Source organism: Equus przewalskii, chromosome 26 (genome assembly GCF_037783145.1).
Source record: "Equus przewalskii isolate Varuska chromosome 26, EquPr2, whole genome shotgun sequence".
Classification (NCBI taxonomy): domain Eukaryota; kingdom Metazoa; phylum Chordata; class Mammalia; order Perissodactyla; family Equidae; genus Equus; species Equus przewalskii.
In genome coordinates, this window is record NC_091856.1 from 1,060,851 (window position 1) to 1,087,142 (window position 26,292).

Genomic DNA, 26,292 nt, shown 5'->3' on the forward strand with positions numbered 1-26,292 from the left:
AGGCTGTCTCCCTGGAGAGGGAGGGAGAGGTTGCCGGCGCTGAGAAGGGTGGGATGGTTTACTAGGTGGACTGTGAGGATCCCAAATATCCGGGGACTCCTGACTGCTTCCTGGAGACTGGAGTGTTTGAGGGACTCAGGGGAGTAGAGGGAGGGGACCCTGAGAAGTGCGGGACACGCGAGGGGCGCGAAGAGAGGCCCTGGGCTCGTCGCTAGGGGTGAGCCGGAGCGCGGGGGGCGGGGCGCGGAGCCCGGAGGCCGGGGCGGGGCGGGGCGGGGCGGGGCCGCGGGGGCGGGGCGCCCGGGCGGGCCTGCCCCGAGTCACACTCGGCGCCGCGGGCGCAGCGAGCGAGACGGCCGGGCCGCGGCGAGCAGGCGGACGAGCGGCGCCCGGGCCCAGGCGGGGCGGGCGGCAGCGCGGGCGGCGCCGGGCGCCCGGGCCCAGCGGGAGCCGAGGGAGCGGAGCTGGACACGGGGCGGCCGCCGCGCTGCGGCTGGGACCGGCACCCTGGCCCGTTAGTCCAAGCGGGAGCTTCAGGAGAAGCCTTCACAGGAGACTCGCCCTGCCTCTCCCTCCCCTCCGGCCCAGGCCTCGCTTCGCTCCCCGCCCGCCCATGGTCCCCGTCCCTCCGCGGCGCCGGCGCCCTCCCACCGTGCCCGCGCGGCCCTCCTTCCCGCAGCTCTCTGCCCTCCCAGCCACTTCAGCCGTGAGGTGCCCCCGGGCCTTTTCTTTGTACCAGCTTCCCCCCCACCCCCACCCCGTCGCAGTCACGGATCCCTTTTTCCTTCTCAGCTTTAGATTCATCAGCCTACTTCACCTCTCACTGTCCCCATCCCAGGCGCAGGTCCCCTTGGTCCCTCCCTCCTCCTGCCACCCTACTGTTAGTCCTCCATCCTTGCCCTAGGCTGGTAGACCCACTCCTCACCCACCCTGGGGCTTCCTCTCATCTCCTCCTCCTCTCCCCTCCCCACCACTTGCTGTAGTATCCCAGCTCACCTAGCTTATCCTCACTTCTCTTCCTGGTCGTCTTCCCCAGGTTCCAGGCTGGGTGCTGCTTGTGCCTCCCCCATAGGCCAGAGGGGCCCCAGGTTCTGGGGTTGGTGGGGCTGCTGCTTTCTCCCCATGGCACTGCCATCACTCCTGCTGTTGGTGGCAGCCCTGGCAGGTGGGGTGCGTCCTCCCGGGGCACGGAACCTGACTCTGGCGGTGGTGCTGCCAGAACACAACCTGAGCTATGCCTGGGCCTGGCCACGAGTGGGTCCTGCTGTGGCACTAGCTGTGGAGGCACTGGGCCGGGCACTGCCCGTGGACCTGCGGTTTGTCAGCTCTGAACTAGATGGCGCCTGCTCTGAGTACCTGGCACCGCTGCGCGCTGTGGACCTCAAGCTGTACCATGACCCTGACCTTCTGTTGGGCCCTGGTTGCGTGTACCCTGCTGCCTCTGTGGCCCGCTTTGCCTCACACTGGCGCCTTCCTCTGCTGACTGCTGGTGCTGTGGCCTCTGGTTTTGCGGCTAAGAATGAGCATTATCGTACCCTCGTGCGCACCGGCCCCTCTGCTCCCAAGCTGGGTGAGTTTGTAGTGACATTACACGGGCACTTCAATTGGACTGCCCGCGCTGCCTTGCTGTATCTGGATGCTCGCACAGATGACCGGCCTCACTACTTCACCATCGAGGGCGTCTTTGAGGCCCTGCAGGGCAGCAACCTCAGTGTGCAGCACCAGGTGTATGCCCGTGAGCCGGGGGGCCCTGAGCAGGCCACCCACTTCATCCGGGCCAACGGGCGCAGTGAGTGTGGCCCAGGCTATTTTAGGGTCAGGGGAGGAGGGTTGCTGTATTCCTGGAGCTCAGCACTGGGAAACTGTAGGTGGAGGTAGGCACTGAGAAGCTGGATGTGGTGGTTGGGGTCAAGAAGTGCGTGTGGACAGAGCACCTGTGAGAGAGCTGAGGCAGTGTATCAGGGGAGCTTGTGGATGTCACAAGCAGATGTAAACAAGGAATGAGATAGCATGAGGGGTGAAGCTTGTGTCAGGGGAGAATGTGGGATTGAGGGGAAATTGAATTTGGGGAGCAATATGAGTGCCCTAGAGTAGTGAATGTGGTTGATAGCTGCTCCAAAATGTGTGCTTATTTGTGAGCAGAGACTTCTCAGACTGGGGCACCAAGAACCCTTGTTGGCATAAAAATAGTGAGGGCTCCATAAATGGGCTTTGGGGTTTAATAGATTTGGTTGGGAAAGACAGGTAAGGCTTGCACTGAGAGAAATTCTGAGCAGTCAGTGCCTTTGAGCCAGGGAAAGAAAGGGCAGAGTCAGGGTGAGGAGGGCTAGGTGGGGAGCAGCAGGCAGGGCTCTGGGAAGAGGAGGGGCTGGAGGATGATACCTCCCTTCCTCTGGGGTCTGAAGTCACGCTCTGACTTCTGCCAGATGGTTCTTACAGCCCCAGGGTGCGGGCGACACAGACTCCACGGGGGAGGAGTGGGGAGCATCTGCTGGGTGGTCGATAGGTTAGAGCACTCTTCCTTGCCAAAGATGGAAATGCAGATGGTTCAGAGAGGGGGCTGTCTGGGGTCTTGGATGCTTTCTCAGGGTGCCCCTCTGTCGTGTACCTGCTCCCAGTTGTGTATATCTGCGGCCCTCTGGAGATGCTGCATGAGATCCTGCTTCAGGCCCAGAGGGAGAACCTGACCAATGGGGATTATGTCTTCTTTTACCTGGATGTCTTTGGGGAGAGTCTCCGTGCAGGCCCCACGCGCTCTGCAGGCCGGCCCTGGCAGGACAGTCGCACCCGGGAACAGGCCCAGGCCCTCAGAGAGGCCTTCCAGGTATCATTTGAGCCAAACTTGAAGGAGGAGGGGGAAGAGGAGCTTCTTTGAAGATTCTCTGTTTCTCACAAGACCCACAGAAACCCCAGGAACAGGGCAGGAATTGTGAGCTACAGGAGTGAAATGAACAGAGGCTTTCCGGGTTTAGTGTCATTCTTTCTTAGTTCCCCACTTTTGTGACTCTTTCCTCAGTGTGTCTGCCAAGCTTCCCTCCCACGATCTGGATCCCAGAACACTGACTTTCCTGAGTACCTGTAGTAGACTGTACTGCAGGGAGGAGAGGTTCAGGAAGAGATCTGGCCCCAGCTCCTGGGAGGGCTTCCACCCTTTCTGGAGGGGCGAGGCTGACTGTGGGCCAGGTAGATACAAGTACAGAAGGGACTGACGGTGTGTCCTGGAACAGACTCCTGAGAGCTTCAGCAGTTCGCGGGAGGGAGAGTCAGTGTGGGCTGGGTTTAGGGAAGGCTTTTATAAAGGAGGGAAATTTTATTGTGACTTTAAAGATAGATGTCATATTCCTAGTCAGAGTCAGAGAGAGGATCCAGGCAGCCTGAGCAAAGAGAAAAAGGTAGGAATGGGCACGTTTAGGGGACCAAGAAGACACTGGGCTGACAAGGAAGAAGGGTTCGTGTGAGGCAGATACAGGACAGAATGTTGCAAAGGTGTGATCAGGTTAAGGAGAGCTTTGAACCTGAGGCTAAGGCACCTGGACTTGAATGTGAGGTCCTTGAGATTTTTTTGACGAGCAATGCAGTGACAGAATTCAGGTTGGATGAGAAGAGGTGGAGGCTAGAGGCAGTGAGACCACCTGTAATAGGTTGGAATGGAGAGAAGTGATATGTGCTTGACTAGGTGATGAGAGCAGGAACGGAAAGAGATGGATTTAAGAAAAATTTGTAGGGTAAATTGACATGATTCTGTTCATTTCACTCCTCTGCTCAAAACTTTCAATGACTTATTTCCTGCAGAATAAAGTCCCAGTTCCTTATCCTGACTTTTAAGATCTTCTGCAGTCTGTTCTCAGCCCACCTTTTCAGTCTTCCCTCCTGGCGCCCCTCCTGCCGAGTGCTCCAGCTCACTAGACCGCTCTCAACCCCTCGGCCCATGGGCCCCCTGCCCTCCCTGCTTTTGTGCTCTTTGCTTCTTTTGTCCAGAATGCTCTTCCTAACCTCACCCCAGATCTCTGCCTCTCAAAATCATGCCCATGAATTGTTCCCTGATTCTCCCACCAGTTTTTCACTAACTTATATACATAAGTGTTTCTTATTTATTTATTATATCCCTCCTTTTCACAGAAAGTATTTGAGGTGGCATATAGGATAACCTTAAGGTCCTTTCAACCTTGAGATTCTTTGACTCTAAGTAGATGTGACTAAGGGCTGGACTTGGGTGGCCGTCTTCTCCAGTGAGTAAGGGTTTATGTGGCTGTGATTATGTATCTGGTTGTGTCTGACTGTGAGTGACAGAGCTGTTTGCATGCCTGAGTATGAGTCTGTGACTGTCATGCTTGAACATGGGCAGCAGCAGGACAGGTTTTGTTTATGCTTTAAGTTTTGTCTAAAACAACCTTCTCACCTTTGTCTGGATAGTGCTTGTGTATTCTTTTTTTAAAATTATTGAGGCCATATTAGCTTATAACAGTGTGTAAATTTCAGGTGTACGTTATTATATTTCAGTTACTGTATAGACTGCATCGTGTTTATCAACAGTAGTCTGGCTTTCATCTGTCACCATACACATGTGCCCCTTTACCCCTTTCATCCTCCCCCCACCCCCTATGCTTGTGTATTCTTTAAGACTCACATCAGTTATTTTCCCTTCTGGGAAACAAATTCTGAATCCCAGGTTGGACTGAGTTCCCTACTCTTGTGCTTAACTCTGTCTCCTAGAGAAGTTGCCACACTATCCAGTCGTGTTAGATTTGTTTGAAGACTGACTCATTCTATTAGTGTTTATCAGGCACCTTTTATGTCCCAGGCCCTGTGCTAGGTGCTGGTAGACAGTGGAGAACATAACAGATGTAGTCTCCACCTTTTTGGAGCTTATGTTTAGTAAGATAGATAGACATTAAGCAAATACACAAATAAGTACAAACAGAACAATGTGTGATAAGTTATTAAAAAGAATAGAGTGGCATGAGGATGGATAACGAGGGGATGTACTTTAGCTAGTGTGGTCAAGGAGGGTCTCTGGTACTCTCCCCATAGGAGGACTCCATGGCCTTTTTGAGGAAGGAACACTCTCTTTCTGTGTGAGAATTCCTGCCAGCCAGGGGGCCCCAGCTCTTAGGGCAGGCTGAGAAGGGTCTAGTCAGCTAGCAATCAGCAGTATGTATCAATTCTCCGTTCTCGCACTTACTCTAGGCATTATTCAGACAGACAAAGAGGGAAGTTTTGCTATGACACAAAAGAAGGGCAAATAGGCTTAAGAATATGCCCAGGGAAAAATCCAGGCTGTGGGCTGGGGTGGGGTGAGGGGGCAACGAACTGTCGTCTAGCCAAGCTGCTCTCATCCTTTGCCTATGCTGAAGCCAGGCAGGGGGTGAGGGGACTTGGGTGGTCAGCTCCAGCCAAAGATGAGAAAGCAGAGAGCCTTGACCCCAGAGCTACCTGGCCGACTGGGGTCCCAGACCAGGCCAGCCTGGAGAAGGTGGCAGTAGAGGCAAGGAGTCTTTGATCTAGATGCCCAGAGCTTTTCCAGGAGGGTGTGGTGCCCGTGTCATAGCTACGGGGGGAGAGGGCTCTGAAATTAATCGTGTTGATGTGATTTTTCTCCCCTTAAGCCAGGGCTCATGCTGATCTCTGTACTATTCCATGCGCCCAGCACATATTGTTGAGCTGAAGGAAGGTGTGTGTTGGGGAGAGGGGGAGGGCTAGGATTCGTCTAGATGGGAGTAGAGCTGACAGGTACTGTGAACCAAGATGATCAACCAGGATAGGGAAGAAAAAGTAGATACAGTGGACTCAATAAGCAAGTGACCAGACTCTAAGGATCCAGAGGCCCAGGCTGGGCATTTGAGGACTACGGGGTCAGAAACCTAGGCCCAGGTCACGGCCCAGCTGACCAGCATAAGATTGGGTTACAGATGGGGACACCAGCAGCTAGAATGGAAGTGAGCACTAAACCCAGGGCTGTGGAGGGCAGAGTCTCCTCTGGACACCAGTCTGTCTGTTTAGGCCACTGTTGGCGGCGCCTCCTGCCGAGGCGGAGTGGGTCCCGGTGGGGATGGGCCTGCAGGCAGAGGCAGGCTTCTGTTGCCCGTGCACATTTCCTACGTGCCCTTCCGGCTTCTGCCTGCTGCTGAACCCGGCTTTGTGAACCTTTGCCTGTTTTTTTTCACCTGGGGTCCACTGTGAAATGGGACACCATTGCCTACCTTTACCTTCTGCTCTCTAGCCCCTGAGCAAGCACAGAAATTCTTTGGAGGTTCTTCTTTTTTAGTAGTAGTAGCCACTGCAAAGAGTCTAGCACAGCAGTTTTCAAAGTGTCGACTTGGGATCCTGGGGGCCCCTGAAATCCTTTTAGGGGGACCATGAGGTCAAAACTATTTTAAAAATAACACTAAGGTGTTATTTGCCTCTGTCGCCCTCATTCTTCCATGGTTGTACCGTGGAGTTTTCCAGAGGCTACGTGCTATGTGATGATGTCACTGCTCTGGCAGCTATAGATGGTGTGCTTGTGTATTCTTGTGTTTAAAAAATTGTCAGTTTTAATTTATAATATGGTAAATATTGATAGATATAATCCAAATAAACAAAAGGTCTTTGGGGTCCTCAGTAATTTTTAGTAGTGCAAAGTGGTCGTGCGACTAAGAAGTTTGAGAATTGCTCGTCTAGCAAACAAACAGACCTAGAGAATTAGTGTTTAAAAAGTGTTAAAAACCTATCACCAGGCTTCATATTGAAATGTAAGTTGTGTTAAGCTTGATCTTTTTGAGCTCTTTTTTTTTTTCCTTTTTCTTGACTTCCTAGTCTACTATTACTGGAAGTGGCACCTCTCATTGGATGTTTTTGCTTTTGGTGAGGAAGATTGGCCCTGAGCTAACATCTGTTGCCAGTCTTCCTCTTTTGGCTTGAGGAAGATTGCCACTGAGCTAACATCTGCGACAGTCTTCCTCTGTTTTTGTATGTGGGATGCCACCATAGCATGGCTTGATGAGCAGTGTGTGGGTCCATGCCTGGGATCCGAACTCACAAACCCTGGGCCGCTGAAACAGAGAGCACGAACTTAACCACTACGCCACTGGGCCAGCCCCTTTTTGAGCTCTTTTACTGACTTTTTCACATTGTTTGTCAACAATATCTTACCCCTCTATTTTCCTTTTATTCTTGGAACAGGTGTTACTGGACACACTCAGTCCCCCTCTTCTTTTTAATTTTGCCTGAGAGTGAGGGCGTATTTGAAGTGTGTGATCGAGCATCCAAATGCTCCAGGAAGAATAATTACATCATGGAGCAAATCCTGTCTAATATAATGAATGTATATTAGAAACTGACGTCCTTGTTTCCTACCTGGAATGAATTGATACACAGGGATGCACCGCATGGTGATAGACCACATGTACGATGGTGGTCCCGTAAGATTAGTAGCATCTAGCTTAGGTGTGGAGTAGGCTATACTGTCTCAGTTTGTGCAACTACACTCTGTGCTGTTTGCATGATGATGAAATCGCCTTACAACGCATTTCTCAGAATGTGTCCCTGTTGTTAAAGTGATGCTTGACTGTATATCAGGTATATCTCTATGGTCTACATGTACTTTCTATGACAGGAATTAACAAAACTGGTACAAATGTCTAGATTTTAATCTATCATTTCACCAAGTCACATTTCACAAAATATATTGATCTGAAGTCTTTCCCTGATGTGGCGATGCCAGTTTCCTGTCCAAGGCAGAGGCTGGTCTCAGTGATGGTGTGGGTCTGAGGTGCAGGCAGAGGCCAGGATGTCCATCAGCTAAGGAAGGGGAAATGGACATGTGTGGGGCTGGAGAGAGTCAGGCAGGCACCCTGGTGAGAGACAGACACGCTGACTTGTGGCCAGTGAGATGTGTGCATGGCTGAGACCATGTGTGTCATTTGCTAATCTGTGAAACGTGTGTGAGTGTGAGACTGTGTGTTCTCTGTGACAGATGTCTGTTCCTTAATGACGTGTAGGTCCATGCCAGTATGCAAGACACTGCTGCTTATGGTAGGAGTTCCACACATGTTAAATGAATGGGCTCACGGCTTTTCACAGATGGAATCACTGTCTCACAGTATCTCCCCCAGTTGTCATAGGACCTGAAATCTCTTTAATTCATGGGATGCAGGCACTGTTCAAGTGGCCCAAATGAAAAAATAAACATCTTGCTGATAACATTAATGGTCATGAACACCTCAGAGAGGAGCTGTTGATCAGTGTCGTCCTTGCTAGTGAACAGGTGCCCAGAAAGGAGGAGACAGAGGAGCTGTGGGTGCTGCGGCAGCTTGGCAGGGAGGCCTGGGGGCTAGTAGGGGCTTCAGGAAGGTGAGGGGCTGGCTTTGGGAATGGAGTTGACTTCTTCTATTTCCCAGTCTCTACCTTCCCAGAACCATCTTCTCTACCTTTCATGGAGGAGTGCCACTCCCTGTCCCCAGATGCATTGAACACACCACATACACACCACACACACGCAAATGCACACACACACAGATTCTGGTGTCCTCTCAGCCTTGAGACTCACCCATGTATATTTTATATCATGTGTATTTCACCCAGGTTCCCTGTCCTGCTTCCTCTCTTCCCCTAATGCCCATCTTGAATCCTGTTCACTCTCCCCCATGTGCTGTTGGTACAGACAGTATTGGTGATCACATACCGAGAACCCCCAAACCCTGAGTATCAGGAATTCCAGAATCGTCTGCTGATAAGAGCCCGGGAAGATTTTGGTGTGGAGCTGGCCCCCTCCCTGGTAAGTAGATCTCTCTTTCCCTGAGAGTCAGGCCAGGCTTTGAGGAAGGACGCTTCTCCTTAACTCTACAACAAGTCTCGTCCATGGAGCCAGTCCTACTTTGGGGGCTGTCCACTTCCATCCAGAATTTTTCCTTCTTCCCTAGTGTCCAGTGAGGTAGGGATGGCAACTTAGGAGTGACAGGAGGGAAGAAAGCAAACCAGAAAAGAGAAGAGATAGAAGGAGACCCCAGAGATGGGAAAGGGGGTTGGGGAAGGGGGCCTGGCAGGACATTTGGAGAGCACTGCTGAAGTTACCACCCCCAGATGAACCTCATTGCCGGCTGCTTCTATGATGGGATCCTGCTATATGCTGAAGTCCTGAACGAGACAATACAGGAAGGGGGCACCCGGGAAGATGGACTTCGAATTGTGGAGAAGATGCAGGGACGAAGATACCATGGTAATGAAGAGGGTGAGACGGAGGCCAGAGGGCTGCCGTCAATCTCAGGAGTAGAGTAGGCAGAAGAGAGTGGAGGGGGCAGAAGAAGATACAGATACCAGGGGCAGGAGGGAGAGTTCGTAGGAGCCAGAGGACATGGCAGAGGTGGGCACATATTAAGAATGGGCAGGGGTGGACTCTGAGGTAATTGTGGAGACGGGGGGAGAGGGGAAGGGGCTGGGGTAGATCTCAAAGTAAGGGCTACTCTTTTCTATCTTAGGTGTAACTGGATTGGTTGTTATGGACAAGAACAATGACCGGGAGACAGATTTTGTCCTGTGGGCCATGGGAGACCTGGATTCTGGGGACTTTCAGGTGAGGGGGGAGGAGGACATGCAGCTGAACATGCAGCTTTCAAGGGTTCAGCGGCGGCGGAATCAAAGGTGCTAGAGGCAGGGAGTTCTTTTCTCTGCTGGAGCTGCATCCTGGGTGGGTGGAAGGTTGGGGAGAAAAGCAGCCAGGTAGCTGGGGTCTAGGGGAGGAGGCTGGTGGGAGCAGGCCTGTGGGCCCAGTCTTCTCCTTCCTCACAGCCCGCAGCCCACTACTCAGGAGCTGAGAAGCAGATTTGGTGGACAGGACGGCCTATCCCCTGGGTGAAGGGGGCCCCCCCCTTGGACAATCCCCCCTGTGCCTTTGAGTTGGACGACCCATCCTGTGATAAAAGTGGGTGTGTGCAGGGACTGGGTGCAATCCTTCCTCCCTTTACCTCCATTCTCTTACCTCCCCTCGCTGACTCCCCACCCTTCGCTCTATTTTTACCTCTTCTTCTATACCCCCTCCTTACTTCCTTCCCTCAAGAAATCTGTCTGCCCCTGCACCCTGAGCATCACCTCTCCCCATTCACACAACCCCCCACACAGTCTTTCTCAGGGTCCCCCTCTCCCCTTCAGCTCCACTTTCAACTCTGGCAATTGTGGCACTGGGCACAGGAATCACTTTCATCATGTTTGGTGTTTCCAGCTTCCTCATCTTCCGGTGAGTTCTGGGCTTTTCACTGACCTGCCCACTCCCTCCCCATCACCACACGGTCTGGCTGAGGCCAGGTGGTCCTGTAACATGGCACGGTCTCTTAATTAATTGGTGGTTGTCTCTCAGACCTCTCATCCTCCTCTCTAGCCTTACTCCTTAGTTGTCTTTTACCCAAGGGGTTGTTTTTCCCACTTTTTGTTCTTGACTGGGTATAGTAACTCATTATTTTGAGTGGAGTCTTATAAGGGCAAAGGTGAATTTTCCATGGATGCTACCACTTTAAAAAGGAACTTTCACCTTCAGCCTCTGTGTTTTTAAATGAGCATAGGGCCAGTGTCAGATATGTAGAGAATGTAGCCTTCTCTCAGTCCTGTCTCTTGGGTGTAACAGTTGAAGGAAAGCCCCTGCAACCCCACTGTTGGTTTATGGGGTGGTAGGATTGGGCTTGCCAGTCAACTAAGGTGTACAGTCCTTACAGAAAACTGATGCTGGAGAAGGAGCTGGCTAGCATGTTGTGGCGCATTCGCTGGGAAGAGCTGCAGTTTGGCAATTCAGAGCGCTATCATAAAGGTGCAGGCAGTCGCCTCACACTGTCACTGGTGAGCCCTTGTCTCAGCTGTCCCTTTGCTTCCCTCTCAGTTCCTGTCCTTTCTTACCCTGGACCTTTCCCAGCACATTGGCCTGTAATGATAGCCCCTGCACTACCACCATCATCTAATGTTCCTTTCATCCTTCCGCCTCCATGTTGCCCTTGGCCCCAGCGGGGATCCAGTTACGGCTCGCTCATGACAGCCCATGGGAAATACCAGATCTTTGCCAACACCGGTCACTTCAAGGTGAACAGTCATCCGCTTGTTCTGGTCCCCACCATCTCATCCTGTCTCATCCCCACCTGCCACTTCTGCCCATGAACCTCTGCCCTCATAACCCTCCTCTCGATGTCCAGCTGAACTCCTGGATGCTCCCACAGTTCTCCAGTATTTCCTAGCATTCAGAAACTCCTTCTGATATTAATTTTCCTTTTCCCCTTCACTCCCACCATCAGGGAAATGTAGTCGCCATCAAACATGTGAATAAGAAGCGCATTGAGCTGACCCGGCAGGTTCTGTTTGAACTCAAACATGTATGTAAGGGCATGTGGGTTGAGGGCGAGGGGTAAATAGGGATGGGGAGGAGGAAGGAGAAGACTATGGTTTAGCAAAGTTGGCTAGGAGGGCAAGGGGTTTATTTATAAATGATTTTAAGTTGTAGGTACAAGTAAGAGAAAGGTCCTCTCATGTAGTGGTAGATTTCTGTATCTAATTTTTTAGCTCTTTCAATTCTTTTTTCCTTCCCATTGTTTTTTTGGCTTTTTTTGCTAGATGAGGGATGTTCAGTTCAACCATCTCACTCGATTCATTGGTGCCTGCATAGACCCTCCCAACATTTGCATCGTCACTGAGTATTGTCCCCGTGGGAGTTTACAGGTGAGGGATAGGTGGAGATTATGGGGGGGAGGAGATTGGCCCAAGTTACACTAACTCTATGCAGGTGATGGCTAGTGAGACTAGGATAGTCACATAATCTATTCATGTCACTTACTAGGATATTCTGGAAAATGACAGCATCAACTTGGACTGGATGTTTCGTTATTCACTCATTAATGACCTTGTTAAGGTGAGTCTTCCCCATTCCTCCTTAAGAGTTCATCTGTTTTAAAATGCTTCCATCTTTCTATCTTTGCTTATGATTTCTCCTTGTAGTCCTGTAAAACTCCCGTTCTTTCCATTTCCCCTTGTTCCTATGGTTGGGTGAGAATGGGTAAACAAGTTATCTGGGGTTTTTAATTGGGGGGAATGAATTTTATCTGCCTGTACTTGTGGAGAATTTTTGTCTTCCTGCCGTATATATCTCAGATCTCTCTCCATCATTTTTTTTTCCTTTTTTTTTTTTTTTTTGCCTCTAGAGCTTATGTTAAAATCCCTTAGCAGGGAAAAGATGAGTGGGGTCTCCAAACATATTTGTCTCCTGTTTTTTCTCATCATTTACTCTCTGACCAATATTTGGCATAGCTGCTCTTTTGTTCAGAAAAACTGAAATTTAAAAAAGAAGATTTATTAGTAAAACTAAGAGAAGCCAAGGAAAATTATACTAAACCTTTGGTATCTTCCGATATACTAGGTTTCAACTACTTTTAAGTGACCCAGAGGCCCATGGATTTACAGAGTATGAATTTGAATCTTGCATGGGTTGGACAGATGTTTAGAAGCATGACTTCTAGTGAGCTGGCCTAGTGGGTCACCTGTACCACACCCAAGGCTGGCTTTGGTTTTTCTGCTTAATTCTCATGAGGTTATTTAAAAAAACTTTTTGTGTGAAAGTATGCCATCAAATGAGAGATGAAATATTAGGCAAAGTTGATGTGGCACTCAACTAGAGGTGTGATGATAAACATGAAAACAACATGACTCTTGAGAAAACAATGATTTGATGCAAAAGTGATTTAGATCAAAGCCAGAAGCCTAATCATTTCTGTATTCACAAATTTGGAGATTCCCAAAGGTTTTGTTGATATGAAAAGGAATAAAAAGAAAGCGTTCATAGAAACTAGAGTTATGAATTGTTTAGGTTCAGAGCTAAACATTTAGACAGAGGTGTTTTGGATTAGCATACAGAACACTATATCCTTTTTCTGTTCCATCTGAACTGACTTGAGTGGGCTCCTGGGGTTTCATTTTGGAAAGCACCACTCTGCCCTCTTAGGACCTGCCTCATAGGCAGAGGTTTTCTTCTCTCTGGCTCCATGGAGCTGGAAGTTTCAGGCTTCTGCATTGGCTTGGCAGCTGTCTCCTACTTGTGTCCATTTTCCAGGTTTTTCTAATTTACTATTTTCTCCACCTTCTGTCTGGCCACGCATCCCCTCTAGCAGATTGCTTTCCTCCTCCATCCTAACTTGCATGCCTACAGGGGGTTGTATGTTAAAGTTTACAACTAGTCTTCCTTGGTGCATCCGGGTACTCTTGATACCTAAGTCTCAAGCCGTGTCTGTCTAATAAGTAGTGGCCATGGATTTGAGGCCACCATGGGTGTCATACCATTCTTGGGGTTTTCCCTCATAGTTCTGTTCCCTTTACTACTCAGAAGACTGTCTGCTTTTTCCAGGGTAATAACTGATAGCTCCCCTTGTCCCTCCTCTTAAGCATTTCTCCTATTCTTGGTGCCTACATGCCAATATACTGCTTATGGTACCAGGAAGGGATGACTCTCCTATTCTGCCTATTTCCTTGAGTGGAAACTGTGTAAAAAATGCCTTCCAAAATTGGCTTAGTGTTTTAATGGTCCCAAGATCTTTAGACAGCTAGGTAATGTCCATCTCAGGGAGAAGGGGTATCCTAAGCCAGATATGATCCAATCCCATGACTTGATCTGTATCCTGCAGGGCATGGCCTTTCTCCATAACAGCATTATTGCATCCCATGGGAGTCTCAAGTCCTCCAACTGTGTGGTGGATAGTCGATTTGTGCTCAAAATCACAGACTATGGCCTGGCCAGCTTCCGATCAACTGCTGAACCTGATGACAGCCACGCCCTCTATGCCAGTGAGGCCTTCTTCCATGACCCGCTTTTATATTGCTCCTTTGGCCCTGATCACTTCCTGATCATTTCCACCTAGGAAGGGTGGGAGAGGGAGATGGAGGGACAGTAATATGGGGAGCTTTATGGGAATGAGCCCAGGTGGGCTTGGGGATACTTTTTGAGGACCTGGCCAGCCTATTCTCTCTTTCCAGAGAAGCTGTGGACTGCCCCAGAACTGCTCAGCGGGAACCCCTTGCCAACCACGGGCATGCAGAAGGCTGATGTCTATAGCTTTGGGATCATCTTACAGGAGATAGCACTTCGCAGTGGTCCTTTCTACTTGGAGGGCTTGGACCTCAGCCCCAAAGGTGAGAGTCAATCTACTACCCACAGGCTTCTCTACCTGGGGGCTCTGTTCTTCATCCAAACCCTTTATCACCCTCAGAGATTGTCCAGAAGGTCCGAAATGGTCAGCGGCCATATTTCCGGCCGAGCATTGACCGGACCCAACTGAATGAAGAACTAGTTTTGCTGATGGAGCGATGTTGGGCCCAGGACCCAGCTGAGCGGCCAGACTTTGGACAGATTAAGGGCTTCATTCGCCGCTTTAACAAGTGAGAGGGCACAAAGGGACAGGGGCTCCCCAGGGATAGAAGCCTCATCAGTCTTAGATGAGGTGGGGCTGGTGGGGCCAAGAGGGTGGGTTGTAGGAAGTCGTTGGAGTCTTGAGAATCTTGGAGCCGGTACCATATCCTGGCCTCCCCCCAGGGAGGGTGGCACCAGCATATTGGACAACCTCCTGTTGCGCATGGAGCAGTATGCCAATAACCTGGAGAAGCTGGTGGAGGAACGCACACAGGCCTATCTGGAGGAGAAACGCAAGGCTGAGGCTCTGCTCTACCAAATTCTACCCCAGTGAGACTCTTGTCCCCCTTCTTGAATTTTCCTTTGGTATTCTGCTTTGTTGGGTTCTGCCTCATCCAGCTCCTGAGAACTCACTTCCCAACCCTTAGAAGAACCTTGCTTTGTTACATCTTGCCACAGTGAGTCTTTCTGGCTATAGACTATGTATTTTCATTCTGTCTCCAAATGAGCAGTGTTGCCTTCCCATCCCTTCTTCTAGGACACTGCTCTACCGTGCCTTTGCTGCAGCAAGTGTTTGTGGAACAATCCCAACTTGAGACATTTAGCCCCCATCCCCAGGCATCCCCTTCCAACCCCCTACCACTTGTACACCTTACCTTGCGCTAGACTGTAAAGTCTTCCCAGCCACCTTCCTTCTCCTCCACCAGGCTTAGCTTTCATATTAGAACTCATCTCTGCTCCAGCCATACACTCCTTTCCTCTCTCTCCCTTCCATCCTCTTTCTCTGACTTTGGCTCAAACTGCACCATTGCCTCCTAGTTCAGTGGCAGAGCAGTTAAAACGGGGAGAGACTGTACAGGCTGAGGCCTTTGACAGTGTTACCATCTACTTCAGTGACATCGTTGGCTTCACTGCTTTGTCAGCAGAGAGCACCCCTATGCAGGTGAGAGCTATGGGTGAGAGGTACGGGGGGAGGATAGGGACCTGGGAAGCTTCACTGGGGCATAGGGATTCTTGATAGTAGGGAAGATTAGTTTGTTCTGAAGTTCCCATATCTTGTTATGGCTGTGGGTTAAGAATTCTTAGAAAGTTGGGCACAAGTCTCAGGGCCTCTACTTTCCCATCCCCATTAGGTGGTGACACTTCTTAATGACCTGTATACCTGTTTTGATGCCATAATTGACAACTTTGACGTCTACAAGGTGAGAGCTGGGGCTACCCTCCTACTGAGACCCCCTTAAAACCCAGTCTCCCTGAACCCCACATGCCTTACCTGCTCCGTGGTCAATTTTCCTCTTGGGTCTCCAGCATCCTAGTGCTGGAGTGCCCTCTGTAGACAAATGAGGCTCTGGCACTCTAATTGTACATTCCAGTCTAATTTCTGGTGAATCCTCTGGCTTTCCTAATTAGAACCATCACAAGATTTAGCCCCTATTTGCCTGGGGGTATACATACAGCCTATCTATCTTTTTTTCTCTTCTATCCCCTCCAGACATGGAAGAATCATACAGGATGTGGGTACAGAATGATTTATTGGGGTGAGGGACAAGCTGTGTTATAAAAGCTTTTTGTTGAAGTCATTGAGTTAGCACAGGGTGGGCTTTATTGTGCTTGGGAATAAAAATGATCTGGATTTGAATATTGGCTTTGTGGCTGACTGTGTGGCCTTGGGCAAGTAACAGAAGCTCCCTGAGCCGCAGATGTTTTATCTGTAAGACGGAAATAATAGATTTATCGTGGAAAGCGCCTAACGTTGTGCAGATAATAAATATCTATTTCTGTCTCTTCCCTTTGGGCTTACTCTACCATCTCTGTTATTATTGTAACAAAGAACTCCCATAAACTCTTTAACCCAGATTCACCAATTGTTTATACTTCCCCCCTTTGCTTTAGTTTTTAAAAAATCTATCTATATAATTATTTTCGGAACCATTTGAGAGTTTCAGATATTGTGCCTCTTTGTTCCTCAAAAGTTCAGTATCTCATTCCTAAAAACAAGGACATTCTCTTACACAACTCCAGTATAGTTAATAAAGCCAGGCGCCTGCCTTCTCACCTTTGACAGTTGAGGCTGTCTGAGGCCCACTTCACTGGGCCAGCCTGGCCCCCTCACCCTCTCTGGGCTCCCCAGGTCAGCCCTATTTTCTTGCCTCTATTTGACAGCAGAGCCTATTTGTCCATGTCCTGTTGCAGACAGGCTGTCCATTCACTCAGCAAATGTTTACTGAGCATTCCCCAGGTGCTGGGGTGGCGCAGGAGGATTTAACGATTCCTTGACTTCCCCTTTCCCCAAGATTCTCAGGACCATGGCACTTATTTTGTAGTCAATGTTCTGGCCTCCCAGACTGTCCAGTTTGTCTCCTTCTACTCTTTCCCATTCCCATTGATAAAGACAGAGGTGACATTTTAATCCCCCTCTCAATCAGGTAGAGACGATTGGAGATGCCTACATGGTGGTATCCGGTCTCCCAGGACGAAATGGTCAACGCCATGCCCCGGAAATTGCTCGTATGGCCCTAGCATTATTGGATGCAGTTTCTTCCTTCCGCATCCGCCACCGACCCCATGACCAGCTGAGGCTACGTATAGGGGTCCACACTGGTAAGGCTGACTCTCGCTCCAGCCCAAGTATCCACTTTTCCCAGGCTCTCTCAACCTGTTTCTTCTCATAGGGCCTGTCTGTGCTGGGGTCGTTGGCCTGAAGATGCCCCGCTATTGTCTTTTCGGTGACACAGTGAACACTGCTTCTCGAATGGAATCTAATGGTCAAGGTGAGACATTAACCCTCGACTCCAGCTTCAGCCTCAACCTCTGTTGTCCTTTTCTGCCTTTCAGAATTCCTCCAAATCTCTCAGTCTGAGAGATCACGGTTCCTGGCTGCCCCATCCTCGGTTGTATTTTGGTTCTGGTGCATGTGCACCGGGAAGATTGAGAGCTTCTGAGGGCTGGTGGTTGGGTAGAGCTCTCTGTTGCCGCCAGTTCTTCTGTTGCCTTTTCTTTGATTCTTTTTTCCACCATCCCCCACACCACAACCCAGCCCTGAAGATCCATGTCTCCTCTACCACCAAGGATGCCCTGGATGAGCTAGGATGCTTCCAGCTAGAGCTTCGGGGGGATGTGGAGATGAAGGTGATGGCAGGTCATGGGGAGGGGTCATGGAAAGGGAGGATGAAAGTGATTCTGAGGATCGTGGGGGAAGAGAGGGAGATAAAAGGAATAACCGAAGAATCTGAATTATCTCCACTGCTCTGCTCCCAGGGAAAGGGAAAGATGCGAACTTACTGGCTCCTGGGAGAGCGCAAAGGACCTGCTGGGCTCCTGTAAGCCCCACTTCTTCCCAAGTCAGACAGTCTGGTACCTGGGTGGGCAGTGGCCACCATCTCTCCACACACCCAAATGGACATTGTCACCTGAGATGGAAACCAACGTGCACAAAAACCCGACCTTGTATGGAATTTCTTGCCCTTTGCAGCTCAGCTTTGTACATATATCTGCCCCTCTCTGTCCTGGTCTCCTTTCTCCCTACCTAATGTAAATATCTGTATCTAAACCAGAATATTTTGGCCAAATATAAAACAACAAAAAAAGTAATGGTGTCATAGTCTGGGTTAGGGGCAACTCCAAGGAAAGGTCATGGGTTATGGACACACTAACTCACAGAATGACTGAATTAGCAGTCTCAGGATGAGAGAGCCCTTTATGTAAAGCCCCGACCAAATACAGACAGAATCCACTTCCTTCCCACCTCTCCACTCCAGTCAGAAATAGATTCCATAGTCCACACCCCACTGCCCTCCTCAACCCTTAGACAGGAGTAGTTCTACCCCCTCCACCACCCTGCCCTCCTCCCTGACAGGCAAGGGAAGATATTTCCCCCACTTGGTGGGAATGCTTCCCAGGTTCATAGGGCAGAGGCTGCCCCAGAGATGAAGTTATTGGTGTCGAGAAGCTGCAGTTCTTCCGGAAGGGCGTGTCCAGTGTCTTGATGTTACTGACACCCTGGAGAAGGGCCACGATGAGGACAGATTCCGCTCTGTGCCAAGCCAGAACAGAAGAGCCTCTTCCTTGCCTTCTTTCCCCCACTCCCAACACCTCATCGCCCTCACGCACCGGTAGCTGTGGTGCCCTCTGTATCCAGAAGGTTTCAGGCTGCTCCTGATAGTAGTCATGAGGCTGTGAGGGAGAGAGACTGAATACCTCTTGGCCTGAAGCTCCCTCTCTCAATTTGTGGGTCTGCTACTTTCCCCAGCCCGTCAGAGCCCAGCTGTACAAGTGGGGTGGGATGGGTTCTCACCTTTGTTGGGGCAGGAGGCCCTGCTTGCGCCAGCTCCTTTCGGTAGTCATGGTGTGTCACAGACTCGACCTCAAAGTTCTCCCTTGTGGGTTCCTGCTCTGCCTGCACCTCTTTACTATACACAACTGGGGGGCATCAGGGCCATTCTCCCCTGGTTTTTGTCCTTCCCCTCCCTTTCCCTTTCCCCCAGCCTCTCACCAGATCTGGTGCCGCAGGAGCATCTCCAGCATGGCTTCACGCTTCCCTGTGGGAGGGCAAGGAATGAACAGAGTTGGGGAGTCTGGTTAAGAAGCAGGCCCAAAAGAAAAAAATTTGAGAAAAGGAAGGCAAATCTTGGGGTTTTGCCCTTATACCCTTCGGATAATCCAGTCCCACGAAAAATTCCTTCCTCTTTTATCTCTGACTAAAAGACTCATTCTGGCCCATTCTCTCATGCTTCACACCTCGGATTGGCTGATGGCGGTTTCCTGGGGGCTGGTATGAGTCTGTCTGGCTGGTGCTGCAGGGCATGGGTGACTGTAGCTGCAGGGACAGCAGTCCCTGGTGTCCATGTCGGAAGAAGAAACTTTCAGAGCCATCCTGCATGCTTGGGACTCGATCCAGGTGGTTGGTGGCTCTCTGTTGGTCCCAAGTTGAGTGACTATGAGATCCTTTCTGGTACCCACCCTCAACATAACCTCCCCCAGGAAACTGGGAACAGCCTTCAAGAAAAGGGAGCAGGTCAAAACCTTAATACCTCCTCTTCCCAGTTGTAGAGAAGGCACTGGCCCCGTGGCAATGTTTCATCGAGAACCTTATGCTTCCCTTCAACCTCAGGGGGCTTCCATAGCCCTCGGGCACCAGGTTCTGAGACTTGCAAAAATTTCCAGGGTTGTTGTTTCTGAGGCTCCCACTGGGTGTGGTGACTCCAGGGAGGGACCAGATCCGCCCCGGGGTTTGTCAAGCTTGGATGAGTGTAGGGGCTGAGCTCAGGGTCATGGCCACAGCCTAGACTAGGCCTAGAGGCAGGACCAGAACTGGAGCCAGGAAGAGGGCCAGGGCTAGAGCTGAGATAATTTGAAGTACAGGGATCTTGGGTACCAGAGGAAACATAGGCAGGCTCAAAGCCAAGTCTCTCCTGGCCTGTTTTGTGGGTAAAGCTGGGTCCAGCACTGGGCTCCCCAAGAAGACTATCCGAAGAGGGCGCCATGAGAAGGCTCCTCTCAGAGTAGGGTGCTGGGGTCTTTGCAGATGAGGCAGCTGCGTTGGCAGTGGAGACAGCTGCAGTGGCTGCAGTAGCTGCTGCGGTTGAGGCTGCCAGGGGCGACCTAGGAGTGCCATCCGAAGAAGGAAACGGTTCCGAAGTGGGTCCTAGCCCTTCGGAGCTGGACTGTGGGTCTACAGATCTGAAAGAAAACGAACCCGTGAAAGCTGTCAAAAGCGCAGCAGAGCAAGTGCGCCTACCTTTCTTGGCCCCCTACGCGTGCAGCCAGAGCTGCGGCTCTCACCGCGACGGCGGTCCCGCTGTAGACTTGACGGTCTCCATCTTCACCGTCCTAGGTTGCCATAGAGACGGCAAACAATTCCAGGAGACTGCGCAGAACTAGAGCTGGGCGGACGTGGAAGCTGGGGGCGGAGGCAAGTTCTCCGCGCGGCGGAAGTGTTAAACCTGGCGCGGCCTGGGGAGCCTGCTGTCTTCTGTCCCGACTCCGTTCCGCCTCAGCCAGGCTTTTAAGGTTCCGCTGGCCTAAGGCCTTGCCCTCTATACCCAAGCACGATTCTTTGAGGCTTTCTAAAGTGGTTCTTTGTGTTGGAGACAGGCACAGGGCTGTGGTAGCAGACAAAAGTCTGCCTGGTGTATTTGTGGGAGGGCAACAGTACTTTCCCTTAGTTCACTCTCAAAAGTGGAGGGGTGGGGGAGGTAGTCTTCTTAAAATTTTTGAGGATAAAAGTACATCAGACAACAGCTTAAAAGCAAAACGGTGAGACATGGGGATTAGTAAAAGGGAAGCAGCTTTTTTTGGGTGTGATTACTTCTCCAATAAAGGACCCTCACATTAACCATCCTCCTCTGGACCCGCTTAGAATTTGGCTTGCCATCTGAGTAAGGTTCAGGATTGAGCAAGTCTCGGTCCTGGGTTTCAGTCTCTTCCTATACACTCAGGCTTTTCTACAGCTACTTTTCTAGAAGCTTGTTCCAGGTGGACCACTAGTTATGAGGACTCACAGATCTGTAGGCGAATGCGCCTTTGCCTGTACTACAGGGTGGGCCTCCTTAGTGTCTAACTCAGACCATAGTCAAGGAGGATCATAGCCTTGAATCAGTTTCTTTCCTATTTCTGGTATAAGTCTTTATATATTTAAGACAGGGATCCAAAATTGAGAGAGAGCAAGTTTATTAGCATCATAAGATACCTTTTTTCCCATCCCATCCATGCATCCGGGTCTGTGGTCCTTTGTCAGTTGGTAGCTTCAACCTGGAGGCCACTGGAGCTGTCGGCCCCCAAGCACGTGAATGTGCAGGTGATAGACAGACTGTGCACCCAGCTTCCCATCGTTGATCACTGAAATGGAGCTTGGGGTTAGGGGCTCAGGACCACGGGAAAGGTCAAAGAATGAAGATCATATCGAGGGGTAGGTATGAGAATTTACAGGTGAGGGGCTCAAGGGCCAGAAGTCACTCACCAAGTCGGTATCCATCTCCCAGCCCCTCAGCCTTTGCTGTCTCCTTGGCCACAAGGAGAAGGTGTCCTAGAAGCTACAGGGAAAGGGGAGAGAGACAGATGGCTTCCTTCACAGGGAGCAAAACCTCTAGCTGAGTCTAGGGCTCCCCCCAGCCAAACCCTTGCCCTGTTCTTCCCACCTGCTGGTCTCCTTCTTCAGCCTGGCTAATCCGAGGAATGGGCTTCTTAGGAATGACCAGGAAGTGCACAGGAGCCTGAGGGGCCACGTCACGGAATACGAGACACTGGGAGCAGTGACAGGCCAGAGGCCACCATGTTACTTCAACAGGCTGGATGGGATCTAGGAAATTCCTAAGAGGATGGCTCCTAAGGGCAGCCCACCTGCTGGTCCTCATACAGAATGTCAGCTGGGAGGCTTCCATCCAGGATCCGAGAGAAGATGGTGGGGGCTGCTCCCCCGGGAGCTGCCTGCTGAGCCTTGGCCACTTCGTTCCCATCAGTCACGCCTGCAGCCCCTCGGACCTGAAGGTGGGCCAGACACACCCCAGGGAGGGAGTCGGCAACAGCGCTCCCATATACTGTCAGGGATCGCAGGTGAAATAAAAATCTGCTCGGGGGAAAGGATCCAGAACGAGAACCTGGAGACTTAAGTCCCAGTTCCTATTTTACCACTGAAACAGCCTACATAAATCCCTTCTCTCGGCTTCAAATGTAAAATAAGGGGGTGATCTGCACCATCTCTTAAGACCACTTGGAGCTCTTTCCATTTACTCTCACCTTGTTAAAAGTTTCCACGTATTTCCCTTGTTTTCTGATCTTTAAGCTGGGTTACTTGTTTTATTCAGGTTTTAATACCATTGCCCTGTTTGACACGAGGGCGTCTGGGTGTCGCACTTGACTTCTTCCTATGAATTTTAACTGCAGTCCCGAGGATCGGCGGAGGTTAGAGTTCAGTTAAGTGAACTCGGCAAGCCCGGCCCCGGGGGACTGAGGGCAGGGACGTCCCGGGTTCCCAGGGGCTCAGGGAAGCCTGGACTCAGGGCTGCGACACTGTGGGAGAAAAGGACGAGACGACCCCTCGAGTCGCTCTGGCAGGTGGGGAAGGTGAGGGGCGAACACGAGCGCTCGGCGGAAGGCCAGGGGCCCGAGGGCGGCGCGCCGGGCGCCGAGGGGAGACAGCTCCCGGCACCCCGAGGGCCGCGCAGCCCTGCCCGCCGGTTCGCTGCCCGCGCAGCACGGCTTCGGAGGCGCCGCCACGACGCCGGCCCGCCGCCCCGTGAGCCCGGAGCTCGCGCCTCGGGAAGGCCAGCGTCCCCGCCCGGGAGCCGGGGGAACGCGGCGCCCGCCCGCAGGGCTCCGAGCCCGCGGGACCCTCCTCGCCCGCGGCGCTGCTCACCTGCGCCCCCCGCGGCCCCGCGGCCGCCACGACCCTGCGCGCCCCGCGCAGCCCGGCGGCCAGCACCGCCGCGGCCGCCATCTTCCCTCAGCCGCGGGCGGGCCGGCCACTGGCTCCGCCCCGCTGGGTGGCTCTCGGCCCGCGCGCCCCCGAGCCCGGCGCGGCCCGGTCGTACCCTAGGCTGCCGCCGGCCACGCGGGGCCGCTGCGCGCTCGCTGGCTTCGGCTCCGGCCGGCGGGGCCCTTTTCCCGCTGGAGCCCAGAGCCGGTGTCGCCCCGAGGTCGTTGCTCGCTGTCCCGGGAGGACGCAGAGGCCCAAGGGCCGCGCTCCCTCCTGCTGTCGCCGAGCTCGCGGCGCCGGCTGCCCCGCGGCCCGGGGCCCGGGTTCCGGAGGCCCTTCCCGCGCCTTGGCCGGGAGCAGGCGCGGTTCTGGGGCCCTCGGCGCTGACTGGCCCGGGGGCCACCGGAGCCCTGGACTCGAGGCCTTGGGTCCCGGAGGAAACGGGCGGTGGGGACGCGGGGCGCGCGCGCTGAAGGTGAACTGGGAGGGCGTCTTTTTTAACCGGTGGGATAGATACCCAGCGTCTTCCCCACACGGGCAGTTTCAGCCCCTTGAGCGTTTCAGAGATTTTAACTTACTCATCTAAGGGCAGTTCCTACTTCGTTTATGTTCTTGTTAACATATTCAATCCAAGAGGAAAGGTTCTGCAGTTCGTTTTTAGGGCGTTTTTTGCATTTTTTTTTTTTTTTTTTTTTTAATGAGAGGGCGCAGGAGTATCCTATCTCTGCCCCACGACTAATAAGCAAAGGAGAATGTGTCCAAGCGTCCTTTCCTAATCAGAAAAGGTGTGTGATACGGTTAGCTCTGTGCCTGGCATTTGCAGGAATCTGGGTTTGAAGGACAAGGGAAGTGCGTCGTGGCTCTGTCACAAGTTTATTTCGTTCTGCTGGAATATATATATTTTTGACAGATGAAACATGGGGTCATAAAATGCTAACATACTCACACCAGGTAAGTTTTAGTCTGAAGTTTAACACACAGGACAAAAGTCACCATTGTATCTTTAGGCTTTTTTTTTTTTTAGCACATGGCCTGACACATATAGGCGCTCAATAAATGAATGACGTTTGGTGTTTCATTTCCTTTCACAATATATAATACATATGTATTGCATATTCTTATTCAGCCACTTACAATCAATTTTCCATATTATTAATCTATGTAAATATACTTTGTAATGGCTGTGTAATACTTCCTTGAATGAGTTTATCATAGTAATCATTCCTCTGTTGTTGACTATTAGTTGAGTTAGTTTTAGTGCGCTAATTGCATATAACCAGGAAGGAGGAACTCCGCTTCTTGAGAGAATACCGATTCTTTTGTATAGTCATATTATTGTTAAAGAGTCCTTTCTCCTCCAAAGGGCAGACATTGACCCTGTAATTTCCCCCAGGAGTTCCAGCAGTCTAGGTTGTATTCCTTTCCTTGGAAGGATAGGCGGCCTCCTCAAATGTGAGGAAATGTAGACTGGCCTTTTCTCTGTGCCCCAGAGGCTGCAGTTCCCTGCAGTGCCTCTGGGGCAGCAGCAGCCCCTAGAGCTGCTCTGGAGAAAGGCAAGAGAGGAGCTGGGATCTAGAAAGAGGAAGGAAACTAGCCAGGAGGAGTAGGTGAGTACAAAGCACTTTGAAGCTGGTTATTTCTATGGGTTCTCATAAAGAGCAGGTAGCGAAGAGATTATTCCTATTTTACAGATCTGGAAACTGAGGCCCAGAGAGGGAAAGTGACTTGCCTAGAATCACAGAGCCCATTAGTGTCAGGATCTCCAACTCCCCATAAGAATCACCTATGGGCTTCCTAGTCACTCCCCTACATTCACTGATGTTGGCCCCGGCCCACAGTCTTCTCTACTCCAAGCCCTTGTGGTCACTTTCAGCTGCTCTCATCTGAAAGCTGCGACGCCCTGCAGGTTCTGACCACTGTCTCCTGCACTTCAGCTCTCACCCCTACACTGTGCTGCTTTCTGTTACTTTGACTGCTCCTTTTTTCAATCTGTCAGTTGCTTCCTGGCTTCACTTTCTTTCCCTCCGCATCCTCAAGCTGCCTTCTTTGGCCTTATTTCCCTGATCATCCTCCCCGATACCCTCCCATCACCACTGATTAAGCTAAATATTTTGCTTCTTTGCTTCTCTGAGTTCCCGCTTTGCACCTGTACCTAAATCCTTCACTACCTACTGATCAGATTTTTTTCCAGTTCCCCACATTAGCCTTCCCAAACCGTCACCACTTTCTTCCCGTCTCTTACTCCCCACTCTTATTCCTTTCCTCCCTCACCAGCAACTGACCTCGTCTCCTACTTCACAGGGGAACTTCCACAAGATCCTGCTGTCTGCAGCTCAGTAAAGGCCCCATCCTTTCCAAGTCTTGGCTATTGTGTATAATGCTGCATAAACATAGGGGTGCAGGTATCTTTATGCCTTTGCGTTTTCAAGGTCTTTGGATAAATACCCAGCAGTGGAATAGCTGGATCATATGGTATTATTAATTTTCTGAGGATATGCCATACTGCTTTCCACAGTGGCTGCACCAGTTTGCACTCCCACCAGCAGTGTATGAGAGTTCCCTTCTCTCCACATCCTCTCCACCGTTTGTTGTTTCCTGTCTTGTTAATTATAGCCATTCTGACTGGAGTGAGGTGATACCTCATTGTAGTTTTGATTTGCATTCCCTTAATAGCTAATGATGTTGAACATCTTTTCATATGCCTGTTGGCCATCTGTATATCTTCTTTGGAGAAATCTCTGTTCAGATCTTTTGCTCATTTTTTAATTGGGTTATTGTTTTTTTTTTTTGTTGAGATGTATGAGTTTTTTGTATATTTTGGATATTAACCCCTTATCTGATATATGGTTTGCAAATATCTTCTCCCAATTGTCAGGTTGTCTTTTCGTTTTGTTGATGGTTTCCTTTGCTGTGCAGAAGCTTTTTAGTTTGATGTAGTCCCATAGCCCCATCCTTTCTTCCTTCCTTCCTCTTGGTCTTAGGAAGTGGTGTTTCTCCTGTCCAGAGCAAATCCCTTCACCTCTGCCTGGATCTCATCTCCCCCCTCTGTCTCTGGGATCTTGTCTCACCAGGCATCTCTCTTTCTCTTCTGCATCCTTTAAGGTATTTTTATCTACTGGCCCCTTCCCTTTTTCCTTCCTAAAAAATACTTCCACGTCTCCCTCAGGAAATTGTCTGACTTCTCTCTCCTGCATCTTAAAGAAACTCCTTCAAATTTACTGCTGTTTGGTTTCTGCCTCCACTGCACCACTGAAAGTACACTCTCTGATGTCCCCAAAGACTTCTAACTGCAAAATCCAACGGACGCTTCAGTCTTTATCTTACTGGAGCCCCCAGCTGCATCTAACATCACTGCTTACTCTATCCTTCTTGAAACCCCCTCTCTCCTTGGCTTCCTTGAAGCCCCTCTCTCCTTCTGATGCCAGAGCTGGAGCCTAAATGTAGGTGTAGTGGAGGCAGATGGCTGGATCCAGACTTTCTCGTGCCTGGTACTCTTGTTCGCCCCCAATAGGTGCTGACTCTAAGGTCCCTGGGC

General features: G+C 51.0%; 3 protein-coding genes across 13 annotated transcripts; 1 reads left to right on the plus strand and 2 right to left on the minus strand.

Annotated features, from left to right (window-relative positions):
* Positions 1 to 413: 413 nt before the first annotated feature.
* NPR2 (natriuretic peptide receptor 2) lies at positions 414 to 17,741 on the plus strand. Of its 7 annotated transcripts, none has more exons than XM_008508044.2 (22): positions 437 to 1,789; positions 2,619 to 2,824; positions 8,642 to 8,755; positions 9,061 to 9,196; positions 9,456 to 9,550; positions 9,766 to 9,898; positions 10,126 to 10,210; positions 10,683 to 10,803; positions 10,966 to 11,040; positions 11,250 to 11,327; positions 11,566 to 11,670; positions 11,789 to 11,860; positions 13,623 to 13,782; positions 13,972 to 14,127; positions 14,205 to 14,373; positions 14,528 to 14,674; positions 15,164 to 15,287; positions 15,478 to 15,546; positions 16,771 to 16,945; positions 17,017 to 17,115; positions 17,382 to 17,473; positions 17,603 to 17,741. In XM_008508044.2, exons 1-22 carry the CDS (start codon positions 1,123 to 1,125, stop codon positions 17,666 to 17,668), a joined length of 3,144 nt encoding a protein of 1,047 aa, XP_008506266.1. In that variant the 5' UTR covers positions 437 to 1,122; the 3' UTR covers positions 17,669 to 17,741. The 7 variants fall into 7 exon arrangements, with proteins under 7 accessions (XP_008506268.1, XP_008506266.1, XP_008506265.1 ...); XM_008508043.2 differs by having other exon boundaries at positions 502 to 1,789; positions 10,674 to 10,803; XM_008508047.2 differs by having other exon boundaries at positions 978 to 1,570; positions 10,674 to 10,803.
* SPAG8 (sperm associated antigen 8) lies at positions 15,858 to 20,584 on the minus strand. Of its 5 annotated transcripts, none has more exons than XM_008508051.2 (7): positions 20,126 to 20,584; positions 19,375 to 20,023; positions 19,082 to 19,256; positions 18,837 to 18,882; positions 18,639 to 18,753; positions 18,455 to 18,517; positions 15,858 to 16,053 (listed from the first exon to the last, which is right to left on the minus strand). In XM_008508051.2, exons 1-7 carry the CDS (start codon positions 20,161 to 20,163, stop codon positions 15,922 to 15,924), a joined length of 1,218 nt encoding a protein of 405 aa, XP_008506273.2. In that variant the 5' UTR covers positions 20,164 to 20,584; the 3' UTR covers positions 15,858 to 15,921. The 5 variants fall into 5 exon arrangements, with proteins under 5 accessions (XP_008506273.2, XP_008506275.2, XP_008506272.2 ...); XM_008508050.2 differs by lacking the exon at positions 15,858 to 16,053 and adding an exon at positions 18,011 to 18,343; XM_008508053.2 differs by lacking the exon at positions 18,639 to 18,753 and having other exon boundaries at positions 15,858 to 18,343.
* Positions 20,585 to 20,996: 412 nt separating this feature from the next.
* On the minus strand, positions 20,997 to 22,847 carry HINT2 (histidine triad nucleotide binding protein 2). The gene is made up of 5 exons (XM_070595722.1): positions 22,698 to 22,847; positions 21,683 to 21,823; positions 21,481 to 21,585; positions 21,303 to 21,375; positions 20,997 to 21,181 (listed from the first exon to the last, which is right to left on the minus strand). The coding sequence occupies exons 1-5, from the start codon at positions 22,776 to 22,778 to the stop codon at positions 21,090 to 21,092; spliced, it is 492 nt and encodes a 163-aa protein (XP_070451823.1). The 5' UTR covers positions 22,779 to 22,847; the 3' UTR covers positions 20,997 to 21,089.
* Positions 22,848 to 26,292: the final 3,445 nt, after the last annotated feature.